Source organism: Protobothrops mucrosquamatus, unplaced genomic scaffold, assembly GCF_001527695.2.
Source record: "Protobothrops mucrosquamatus isolate PMUCROS unplaced genomic scaffold, P.Mucros_1.0 scaffold36, whole genome shotgun sequence".
Lineage (NCBI taxonomy): Eukaryota > Metazoa > Chordata > Lepidosauria > Squamata > Viperidae > Protobothrops > Protobothrops mucrosquamatus.
In genome coordinates, this window is record NW_015386420.1 from 27,796 (window position 1) to 40,543 (window position 12,748).

Genomic DNA, 12,748 nt, shown 5'->3' on the forward strand with positions numbered 1-12,748 from the left:
TTATGAACTTTTTTCAGATTTATTTTTTTCAGGTGTCCCCTTTATTCTTTCCATAAAAATATGGTCACTGTATAGATGCTTCAGTAAGAGACAATGGCTAAAGTAATTTTGCATGTGAGTTGGCCTTATCATAGGTTTATCAAAATTCACAATTTTGGGATTGTAACAAAAAAGTATAGGAGTTGATTGTCTCACTTGAGCTTGCTTCCAATTTTTACACCACACAAGTATTAATTGTATAACATGATTTTTATGCAATATAACAGTGCTTCTCAATCTTGGCAAGTTGAAGATGGGCAGACTTCAACTCCCAGAATTCCCAGCCTTCAAGGCTGGCTGAGGGATTCTGGGAGTTGAAGTCCACCTGCCTTCAAGTTGCCAAGGTTGAGAAACATGCAATATAGTATTCAGTGCTGTATGCACATCTCCCAAGTTATTAAATACAAAGCAAACACTGACTTTTTTGATTTCTTAAAATCAAACAAAAGCAGTCTGAGTTTGTTAGATTAATCATGGTGATGTATTGGAAAAGAACTGTAATGGAATTAGCCTTTTCTCTTTTTATGGAAGATTCTCATTGTATATTAAATAATGAAATCAGGATTGGAAGAATATGCTATATGAAGAAACTCAGATACTGTATCTCAGGAATATCATGGTCCAAATACAACAGTTTAGAAATAACTGCTCAGTTCACAAGTAATGCTCAGCCATGAGTTTGGGTTGTTTTCTATTCAATATGACATATGAATAATGACAAAGCATTAATCATGAATCAACCCAGACAATGGAAAAACATGAGATAAATTCAGTGATTAAAATTTTAATTTTAAATTTTAAAATATGAAAACATTTAAAAATATGAATAAAAAATGTGTTATGACCTTAATATGATAGCATTTGTTGCTTTTATCCCACAATCATTCCAAGATGGTTTATTCATCTAGAGAAACAAAAGAAAAGAAACACAGATTGCAATTTATTTTAATTTTGTTTGAGAGGGATTCTTTATTGTAAGCAGTGTATTTTATTTTATTTTTTATAAAAAAAACCTTTTGGCTGTTCTACTCCTCTTCTCAAGCAAACTGAAGCTAAATTGTCTCTAGGCTGCAATTCCAGTAATATATATATATATGTGTGTGTGCGCATATAAAAGAATTACTTAGGCTGCAAAGTGTCAACATTTCTTTAAAAAAAGTAAGAAAAACAAACATTGCCCCAAAAGAATCATATAAAAAGCGGCATTAGATAATCAGGAAAGCTACTGAAAGTCTCCTTCATATGCCAGGCACTTAGTGTTTGTTGCTTTTTTCTGGGTATGTAAGGAGGCGGCAGAAGGCCTGACAGACTGACAGTACCAGGTGGAGAAATAAAGCATTGTTCAATAAATATGCAGGTTCCTCCTTGTCTTAAGAAGGATTCTCCTTAGATCCTTTGCAGGGATACGATCAAGGAAAAGTCACTGGATCTCTTCAAGATGAAAATAATTGCAGTCCAGGCCTTTCTGATTCCAGTCAAGTGAGAAACCATTGCAGGATCAAAAATTAGGTGTGCTTGGGATGGGGCTGCTATTGTGCATAGCACTACTTTTGGTTGCTTCACAAGACAAATCCAGTCAAATACTGCAAAAATTATAAAAGCGACAACAGGCGTTATCAACTTTAGTTTCCCTGTTGCCATCTTAATGCCTCCTGCCAAAAAATATTAATGACCGAGCAGCATGATTCTTTGCATGTGCCCTTCCCCACCCCCAAAATTATAAAACCCTTTCCCAGAGGGAACCCGTCTGTGCTTTTCCATGAAAGGATTTGAAAACTAAATAAAAGGTTAAATGTGCCAAGACAGAGAAGTCCCAAAAACGTGTTACAGGCTTTCCTTGTGAAAGTATCTAAGATGGTAGTTGCCAGCATTCCCTTCATTTCTAAGATGTTTTTAACTAGTCCTGTGGAAGTCAGAGGTAGACCCTGGAGGAATGCAACCTGGCCAGGCACAGAGAACACAGCCTGGTGAAGACTTCTCAGATCAAGAAAACATCCACAGCCTTCATCCACTTGTGTAAAAGTTCTTGGTCCCTTTTGGTTCTGTTAGGTCCCATTGAGAATCTGTAACAGTCAAGATACCAAAATGCGATTTCAGTCCAATCCAACCTCTGAATAGGGTGGGCATTTCCTACTCAGGCCTTGCTTTCTGATGGGCTTTCTCCAAGCATGTTAGCAATCTCACTGAAAGACGGGCGGTCCTTAGGGCTTTGAGCCCAACAGCGCTGCATCAACTTGTAACATTTGGAGGGACAACCCTCTGGATGGGGAAGCTTCATTTTCCCAGACTGTAAACCTAAACAGAGAAAAAGAAAGCACAGGATAAGAAAGGGAAGACTGCCGTCCAGTTTTTTCTAGGATGCACATACTACGAACTTTTCAGGAACAGTACAGTTCCTTAATTATTTGCCTTCAAGCAGCAGCTTAGATTATTTTTTGATAATCTAATAATTTTGTGATATTTTTTATCTTTAAAATCTCCATCTTCCATATAACAGATCTTCTGTGTGTTTTGGAAGATCTGTCAAATCAAAATGATAAGAGGAACAATACTATCTTTCATCCAATTCTCTCTTCCAATTCCATCCCATTCATCTTTCCCCTTTTTCTGTCCTGGCTGAAATTATATTGAAGAAATTGTAATAAAATTTCTTTATTAAATAAAGTACAACAGTAACACAACTGTCCAGTAAAGTTTAGTAAGCTGAACATGTTTCCTTTACCAGTAGCAAGAGCTAGGATAAATAATATGCATAGCTGCACATCAGTCTTTTTCCAAGCTGAGTCTGACTTCAGTTCTTCCAACCATAGAAAAAATCCCTACTCTTCCACAGGGAGGTACTGCTATTCACCTCTGGGAAACAGTTCCCACTGATAGTTACATTTTGCATTGGTTTTCAAGTATCATCCAACCTATAAATAGGTTGCATGTTATAAAATACAAATAATTCAATATGGATATTATTACTTGCTTGCTTTGGCAGTAATATAAAGCTTTCACAGATTTGTTTGTTAACCAGCTGTAGTTCTGTGACAAACTCATGAGGCTTAGAGCAGTTCAACTTTTTTCTTCTGGCTGTCTTATTTTTTTCTAAACCTTCCAAAATGTATCATGTGATATAGGCAACAATATTTATCATCAAAGAAGTTCCTATTTTATAAAAAAAATAAGATTATTACTTTATAAAAACAACTTGTAAAAATAAAGTTTGGACTTGAAAGTATGCTAATAATACTTATTTAGAAGCATAGGTCGTAAGCTTAATTATGAGGGCTATTACTCTAATCAAATGCATATGTGAGAAAAGAAATGGGCACTCTTTTTAATGTAAGATGTAAGCAAATGTTGAAATAGGCATCAACTAAGGCAGAGATCCCCAACCCCTGGTCTGTGGATTGGCACTGGTCCACAGCATGCCGGCAAGCGGGCCGCACAAACAAGCAAAGCTCCATCCTTGGGGTGCAGGCAGTATTCAAAACCACACCCCCTCTGGTCCACAGAAAACTTTCTCCACGGCACTGGTCCCTGGTGCCCAAAAGGTTGGGGACCTCTGATCTAAGAGAAGGCTCTGCTCTTTTCCCACATTCAGCAAGGAATACAACTTCAGACCATGCTTGCACCTCACAGGATCTTTTTTCTTTTCATATTTGCAGTTTTTAATAAATACTGCACAACCTATGATCCACTGGGTCATTATTTTAAAGATATTTCCTTGCCAGATTCCTTAAGGCCTTCAACAATGGCAAAGCTTCTAATATACTGCCTTCCCTGGAAAAGTTCCTAAAATTCAGGGAGATATTCAGGTATGTATTTGCTCTGAAAATAGCCCTTGTTGAACTGTACGGCAGTCAAACATCAGGAATTTACCACATGAAATGCTTTGTGACATTTTGTATAAAGTCATACAATGTTTTATTATGATTTTTACATCATAAAAAAATTATAAAATTTGCCAAATTTCAATTCCACAGGAGTCATAGGTCTCAGATTTTGGGCGCATTCTGTAACTTAGTTCATTTGAGGTAACTTGGTTCAAAAATTGTTCCCCCGTGGTGCACAGTTTCTCCCAGTTATAGACCTGAGCTTTAATAATATATAGATTTATATTAACAATAAGAACTGGAAAATCAATTAATCAAATGCATCTGATTGATTTCAAGCATTTTTATTAATAACTCAATCAACAGTAGGGGATTGGACTAGAAGACTTCCAAGGTCCCTTCCGACTCTATTATTCTATGTTCTAACTTAATGTTGCAGCTTCAATCATCATCTGAAACCAAATGGAACACCAGACTGAGTATCTCCTTCCAGCATTCCTTTACTTCAGGGGTAGTCAACCTTGGCTCTTTTATGACTCGTGGACTTCAACTCCCAGAATTCCTGAGCCAGCTGTGCTGAGCTACGAGTCATAAAAGAGTCAAGGTTGACTACCCCTGCTTTACTTCTTTTATAGTAGGCTAGCCATTTAGTAAAGAAGCTGTTTTACAACAGCCCAGGGTTACTCCAGTCTATATACATTTCACTAGATAAGGAAAAACTTGATAAGGGTTCATATACCTGCTAACACCTCTTCATTCACCAATGATGAATGTGGCAATTCCCCCAATGTAAATATTTCCCACATGATGACCCCAAAGGACCACACATCAGATTTTGTAGAGAATTCATCCTCCAAGACAGCTTCAGGGGGCATCCAACGAAGTGGAATCCAGGCTTGGTGGTAGTGATAGTATTCGCTGAACATGGAGAAGCAAAGGATAAATCAGTTCTATCCAAATTTTCTAAACATGGCCTTTGGAGCATCCGTTAAGAGATCTAAGCAATCTTACCTGTTGTAAACATCCTTGCTGAGACTTAGTTTTGTCACCTTCACCTGCCGTTGCGCACTGACCAGGCAGTTCCGAGCCGCCAAGTCTTTGTGAACAAACCTGCTATTGGAGAGATGTTCCATGCCCAGTGCCACTTGGCAGCAGAAAGATAACTGAAAAACACCAGATACATAAAATCATAAATAAGCATCCCATGTGAAGCTAAGTATTCTCTGAACTGGCCTGGAAGAGGAAGAATAAAGGACAGACAGTTAACATCAGTTGTCATTTCCTATCCTGCAAAATGTCTTTGAACAGAATTGAATACCCTAGTGCTGTAAGTATCCCCCAAGTCCCTTCTTTGCAGTCCCTGGAGCCTCCTCTGGCCAGTATCACTGGTGGCACAATTTTTCACCATTTAGCAGCAGGAAACAAAACTGTAATACATTAGGTTCAACAAAGTTTTAAAAACAGGAAGTTTATCTCTAAACCAAGAATAGGCTAGTTTTATATATGCAGCCCAACATTTCCCCAAATGTTACGTGTTGCTCCAGGCCACATATAAGTTGCCCCTCCAGATTTTGGGCCAATTTAAAAAGCACACACATCAATGAAATATTAATTGCAGACTCTCGTTTCTTTTAATATCCCCTATCTCTGCAGATTGGTATTTTAGACCTAAAACAAATATATTCAAGTGAATACTCCTGACGATGCATACAAGGTTTTTTTTATTTTAAATACATTTGTCCTACAAATGAAAATAAGAAAAACTGTAATTGTATTACAATTACACAATTACATGATTACAATTAAAGTAATTAAAATATAATTAAATGTGCAATCTGGGTGTCCTTCTGGATTCATCTCCAGGTGGTAGCCACAGCCAGGAGACTTTTCACAACTTTGCATTGTGTATTAGTTGTGCCCATTCCTAGACTGGGAGGCTCTATTCTTGGTCACTCATGTTCTAGTCATCTCCCAAATGGATTACTGTAACACACTCTACATGGAGCTGCTCTTGAAAAGAATCCAGACGCTATAGCTGATGCAAAATGCAGCAGTGGGGACAGTTATGCCTGCTCCTTGATCAACACATATTACACCTCTGGTCTCCAAGATGCATTGGTTATCAGGGTGTTTCCAGGTTCAATTCAAGATACTGGTAATCTATGTAATACTAAAACTCTCCTGTCTGTTTCTAACCTTCAATTGGGTGAAATGCTGCATCATAGAGGAACATTTTTTGAGCCAATGTACCTCAAATGGCTAACTTAAAAGGTGTGTCCAAAATCTAGGACTCTTTACTCCAGTGGATCTGAACTTTCAAGGATTTTCAGACCAGTTGTATTGGCAATGTTGTAGCCACTGCAACACTGCTAAGCCACCACAGTCAGCGGTAATCTCATGACCATGATTTCTGATGCTCCTTGCCAATTCTCAAAGGGAAAAGTCAATGGGGAAGTGGGCAGGAAGTTGGAAGTCATTCTCACTCCCATTGCTTCTTTGCCCACCTGTTGTGAGGTGCAGATAAGACCCACACTTGAAGAGTTCAATTAGCTGTTTTATTGCTCAAGTCTATAAGCAGGAATCTTCTTAGACTAAAAGTTTGCACTTGAGTGAGACTACATAAGGTTCAACGGCATTCAAGATGAAGTTCCCATTTGACTCCTCTCCTGACTCAGCCAGTCCCTCCCCTACATCTGTGGTCATTCTGTTTATCTGTTAGGTAAAGAAATATATCTAAAACATGTCTAGTCTAGTGTCCTATAAAGCCCTACTCTTTCCTGGACTGGGAGACCTTGTTGATGGTCACTCATGTCATAGTGACTTCCTGTTTGGACTAGTGCCATGTGCTGAATGTGAGTCTGCCCTTGAAGACTATTCAGAAGCTACAACTGGTTTGGAATGCAGCAGCATGTGCAGTGTTGGGTGCCTCTAAGTTTGACCACATTACACCACTGTAGCACAAACTGCACTGGCTTCCAGATTTCTGCAGGGTGCAATTCAAGATGCTTGCTTAACCACCTTAAGCACTTTCAAAGCCTAAAATAACATTGGACCGGGCTATTTGCAGGACTGCTTCTCCATTGAAGTATTTGCCTGTCCCACTAGTTTGGCTAAAGTAGGTACAGTCCAAGTCCTTTCCTGAAATGCTGCCATCTACAGCAGTGGGTCCCCAACCCTTCCAGCTTGGCGGGTCAGTGCAGAAGTGGCATGTGAGTGCTAGATGCACACGTGCGCACATAGCTCCATTTGTGTGAATGGCGCACCTGCGCACAAGAGCGGAGGGTGCTTGCACTCATGCATGAAGCTCATGTGAGCAGCAGGCACTTGTGCTCGCGTGTGAAGCTCCACTTGAGTGAGCGGAGGACACTTGAGCAAAAGGCATTTAAGCTCATTTGCGTGAATGGAGCTTTGCGCATGAGCGCAAGCGGCCTCCACTCACACATGTGGAGCTCCAGGTGTGTGCACGCAGTTGCCCGCTGCTCGTGCAAGTGAAGCTTCATGCATCTGCACTTGCCCATTTTCCCCACAGCCTGGTTTTGAACAGGCTGCGACCCCCTTGGGATCTAGAGGGACCTAGGAAGCATGCATTTTCCATAGCTGCCTCAGACCTGAGGAACATCCTTTTCCTGGCAATTCAGCAGACCCCCACCCTTTTAGACATCTGGAAGACCATCAGATCTGGCTCTTTACTCAGGCAGTGAGAGATAGAGTGATTGGTGCCTACAGACAGTTGTTGTGACATCGTAGGACAGGGGTAGGCAACCTTGGCTCTTTTATGACTTGTGGACTTCAACTCCCAGAATTCCTGAGCCAGCCATGCTGAGGGGAAAGGGAGAGGTTTCCAAGCTGAGCCATGCTGGCTCAGGAATTCTGGGAGTCAAAGTCCACGAGTCATAAAAGAGCCAAGGTTGCCTACCCCTGTCCTAGGAGATAATTGAGGCATTGGAATTTTTTGGGTTTTACTTTTTATGTTTATGGTTTTATGGTTTGTAATTTCATTAGTGAGTGAGCTTTCCAGAGCTGTGATTTTAGGTGGGAAGCTATACACATCTTTTAAATAAACAAACAAATAAATATATCTTAGGTCACTAATGGATGGTTGTAGAATAGATCAAGACCCACAATGGCTTGCAAATTGTCTATTTGTGATCTACAATTAGCCAGAATCTAGCTGTAAACAACTTTCTGTATAAAAATTCAACATGCAGGCCTGTTTTTAAATAACCTAACAACAACATTGGAAGATAAGGCACCCGCACAGCAGCCTAAATGTTATACCAAATTGGATGATATAATTATTGACTCTTACAAATTAACTCACTCCTTTCTCTACAATTACAGCCTTCTTTAGATTCAGACACTATTAACTCTCCAATTGTACCATTTTACCTTCTGTTTTGTGCTAATGGGCTGGGGCTTGATGTTCTCATCTTTACTTCTGGAAATCCTCAGGAACTGCTTCAGATCTCCCTAGCAGAAAGAAAATCAAACTCTTCAAAACTATTCAAAAGTATACTGAGACAAAAAGAAGCCAGACCAATTCACTTTATAAATCTCTTCATAAATACATCTCTGATCACATAGAACAGTTTTAAGATGCTGATAATAAATACCAGGATTATCTGCAGGAATACCGTGTTCATACAGTATTCAGTAGTGGATCAACAGGCAAGAGTCAGCATGCATTCTCAAGACCCAGTTGGGTGAAGACAATGTTGCCCTATTGGAGATCTGATCCTCCCAGATTTTGGGTTCATCAACAATTTTGAAGCCAGAACTGAGGATGGGGGAACAGGCCAGCATTCATAATTAAAAACTGTACTTGTGACCAAGAATCCTGGTTTGGAGACCTCTGGGTGTAAACGCTTCTTTCTGAAATAGGGCTACAGAGACATCCAGCTTTCCCTACCAAATCATCCCACTCCATCCAAGATTCAGGAAACAACTAAAATATGGAGCTATTCCATAGAACCTTTCCCTACAGAATGGATACCATCATGATTTTGTTACTGGTTCGTGTCTTACATTTTAAAAGTATTGTGTTTCTAAGCCTTCCAGGGATATTTGAATGTTGTATTTGTTTGAGTTGTGTTACTATAGATGCTTTACTGTTTCTTATCTTGAATGTTTTTATGTTTTTGCTGTAAATTGCCTGAGTGAATTAATTGAAACAGAGAAATAAATAAATATTCAATATGGAAGTCCCCTTCCAGTTACCAGCTTCTTCAGCCTTCAACTAACGCAGTGTTTCTCAACCTTGACAATTTTAAGGCATGTGGACTTCAACTCCCAGAATTCCACAGCCAGCAATGCCTTAAAATTGTCAAGGTTGAGAAACACTGAACTAAAGGGATGGAATTACCATATAAACCGTTGGCCTTTGCCTCCAAAGTAAATTTTAAAAAGCACAATCAGTTCATTAGCCATAGCAAAACCCAGGTTTACTCAAGAGCTCTGTATCCATTATTGTACTTATTTCAATCAACAGGTCTTCTCTTAACAGTAAATAAAGTATACAGCTTTAACCTTGAATACTTATTATTAAAAAAGAAACAAACAAAAACCCCACCTATACAGCAACTGAATATTTGATTAGATTTCTTACCAGATCTACATATTCCAAGATCATATAGTGAGGCTCTGCTTCCCGGCATAGGCCAAGCAATCGCACCACGTTGCTGTGGTTCAGTTTGCCAAACATCTCAGATTCTTGCCTGAAGGCCAACTGTAGCTGTTCGTCCCTTGACTGAAGACTCTTGACTAAAACAAGCACTTCAGTGTCATTGTCCTCAATGCCTTTTGCCTTAGCCAGGAAAACATCTCCAAATTCACCTTTCCCTAAAAAAAAAAAAGGGGGGGGGAACAGCTTGCTAATCATCTCTATAGTACACACAGAATACAGCACAATATAGATTTGCTGAAAATATAGTTGAAAAGTTTGAGGCCATGAGTTGCAAAGAAAACTTCAGAGTTGGATGAGAGAATATGATGCAGACACCTACTGTACTTCTCCCGCCCTCCATTTATCCATTGGGTCACAGATAGTTTTTGACGACACAAAGATATTTGTTTCTAAATGGACAAAAATGGACTTAGGAGAACCCATTGGCCATACATTTGATGCTTTAGGAGAAATGCAGCCTCTTAAATTGTTTTTGGTTTCTGATGGCTATAGGAGTTGTGTCTGGTGATTACTCAAGGGACTAGAAATGCTGGTCAATCAGTCAGTCATCTGATTTCACCTACTGACCAGCAAAACAAAAGAAATGACATTTAGGTTGCTGAACATCAATGCAGCTTATATAGCACAGAAACTGACTAGAATAAAACGAGCTATAAAATCATATAACAATACAGATCTCAATTGATTCAATAACTGTTTGAAAGTTATGACAGCATTGAATGATTGGTGATTACGACCATTTCTGCACCTCGGTGGTCATGTGGTTGGCATCTCATTTGCAATTATGAACAGTTGCAAAGCACCCCATGATCACATGAATGCTATTTGCAACCTTCCGTGCCAGCTATTCGAGAAAGGGAGTGGCCGGTCGCTGAGGTGGGTCTCTCCCACCTGTCCACCCTCCCCCAGCCACTCTGTGGTCTCTCTTGCTGGCCACTTGAGCATCCCACACACCCTCCCTGACCCTTAATGGAACATGCATCTTCCTGTGCCCAGCCTCTCCTGCATACTCTCACACCCATTCTGACCCACACAGTGCCTCTCCTGCAGTCTCCACTAGTCTTCCCAACCCACTCAACCCCTCTCCTGTATGCTCTCTGATTCTTCACAGACCTCCACCTATCCCCTTGCTCCCTCCCATACCCAGAAGCAACTGTTACCTGCCTGCAAGCCTGGAATTTGCAACTTCTTCAGCTTCTTTACTGACTCACCGTTTTGGGAAGCCCACAGAAGTTACCTTGCCTAATGACAGTGGCATTTAAGCAATGCAATTATGTTTTATGACCATAATGTTTAGTGAGGGGAATTTTGGTCCCAATTGCCATTGTTAAACTGAGGACTATCAGATAAAATTGTAAAAATTTGGGGCATAAAAATTAATAGTAAGGCAATTAATATAAGGTAATTAAATGATTCTTTAGAAGAACAGAATGGCACAGACACTAAAATATAGTTTAATATATCTAGTTAAAATGTAGTAATGTAATGTATAAGGAAGAGTAATACATAAGAAATAATTATGCTTTCAAAAATTAGAGTCCAATTATAATGACTATCTAAATTGTTAAAATGTCTCTGCCATCTAATAATGAATACAAGGCAGAAATAAGAAGATAAAATATTGATATAAAGTAGTGACTAAATGGACAGCTGTATTTGAAATGTTTCCAAATGGAAAATATATAGATGTTTGAAGAAAAAAATACAGCAAACTATTAAACAGTATTTGGCTGCAATTACTGAAGTAGAAGAAGACTGATTTGAATTTGAGATAGAAGGAATCAATGCTACTCAGCAAGTGCTGGGAATTTGGGGTGGAGGGTGAGACGGTATTTAAAGACCTACACTTATATGTTAAGCCTAATTACAGCAAGAAATAAAACTGCCACAAAACCTGGCTGCCTTCTGCCTGTTCGCCTTTTGTTTGAAACAGCATCTTCCAATATTTGAGTGGTACCACCCATTATACATCTTTAATTTCCTTCTTCCATGGTATATTTGACATAACTCCCAGTTCTTATGCTTAATTATAAACCAGCATGTAACCAGATCTAAATATGTACAACTTGAATTACTACAGATCACTTCTCTGCTTGGTATTTTTTGTCTATCCTCTTTGGTCTCATGGAAATTTAGGGATTAAGCTCCGTTTAGACAAGTCAATACCTAACTGCTAACAAGGCAAAGACACTTTCCAAAAGCTGCCTGAAGAATGCAAAATGAAAATGCGCGTTGTGGTATTAAGTAATTAGTAAAACAACTCTGAAGTAACTAGAGATTTTTAATTTAAATTGAAATACTTCCGACAGCAAGCACAACAGAAGGCATTTTCCCATTTGCCTTATATAGGAAAGCATGTCCACACAGGATTATGCCCATGATATACCTATGCATAATTTAATGAAGCAAGGCCTTTTCATTCAGAACGATCATTTTCATTTGCATATACATTTAAATAATTTGATAAAAGTATAGAACTAAGATACAAGAGCGTTACAAAACTAATGATGGGAAGAATATAAAAATTAGGGGAGTGCGGGGAAAAGCCACACAGAAAGATCTCAATTAAGATCACAGGACATTGCTGGGAACAGAAGAAGAGGTCAGAATGTGTACTGCAAGCAAATACAATGTAGAATGACTGCTATACAACATACCCAGAGGAGTGATTGTCTGCAGGCTAGACCGAGAGAAGTGCATTTTATCACTATTACTGTGTCTCTTGTTGACTATAGAGCTGCTGCCAATACTTGTCAGAGCCACCTCTTCTTGGATCTCAGCAGTAGTCTGTCCATTTTGCAGCAAAGTGCCCCCTGAAAGAAAAGGTTTTGTTTTTTTTTAATGTTAAGCCAAAGTCTTTCCAGGCTGTCATATGTTTGGAATTTAAAAGCTCCATGCTAATGATCTCCTGAAACAAAGTATTGATGCCCTTGACGTGATGACCCGCTGCCTGGAGGCCGTACGGGTCTGGATGGGGAGGAACAGACTCAGACTCAACCCTTGACGTGATGCCCTTGACGTGATGACCCGCTGCCTGGAGGCCGTACGGGTCTGGATGGGGAGGAACAGACTCAGACTCAACCCTTCCAAGACCGAGTGGCTGTGGTTGCCGGCGCCCCGGCATAGTCAGCTGATTCCATCGCTGTCTATAGGGGGCGAAACTTTGGCCCCCTCAGAGAGGGCGCGCAACTTGGGTGTCCTCCTG

The 12,748-nt window shown here is 39.7% G+C and overlaps 1 protein-coding gene across 1 annotated transcript in view; it reads right to left on the bottom strand.

The window, feature by feature from the left end:
* Positions 1–381: 381 nt before the first annotated feature.
* PTK7 (protein tyrosine kinase 7 (inactive)) overlaps positions 382–12,748 on the bottom strand; it is a 34,027-nt gene continuing 21,660 nt past the window's right edge. The window contains exons 14-19 of the mRNA XM_015811276.2: positions 12,201–12,356; positions 9,466–9,698; positions 8,250–8,330; positions 4,872–5,023; positions 4,600–4,778; positions 382–2,334 (exon numbers count right to left, since the gene is read on the bottom strand). Of these exons, the coding sequence (XP_015666762.1) occupies positions 2,174–2,334; positions 4,600–4,778; positions 4,872–5,023; positions 8,250–8,330; positions 9,466–9,698; positions 12,201–12,356 (962 nt within the window). The 3' untranslated portion in view covers positions 382–2,173. The remainder of the gene's footprint in view (positions 2,335–4,599; positions 4,779–4,871; positions 5,024–8,249; positions 8,331–9,465; positions 9,699–12,200; positions 12,357–12,748) is intronic.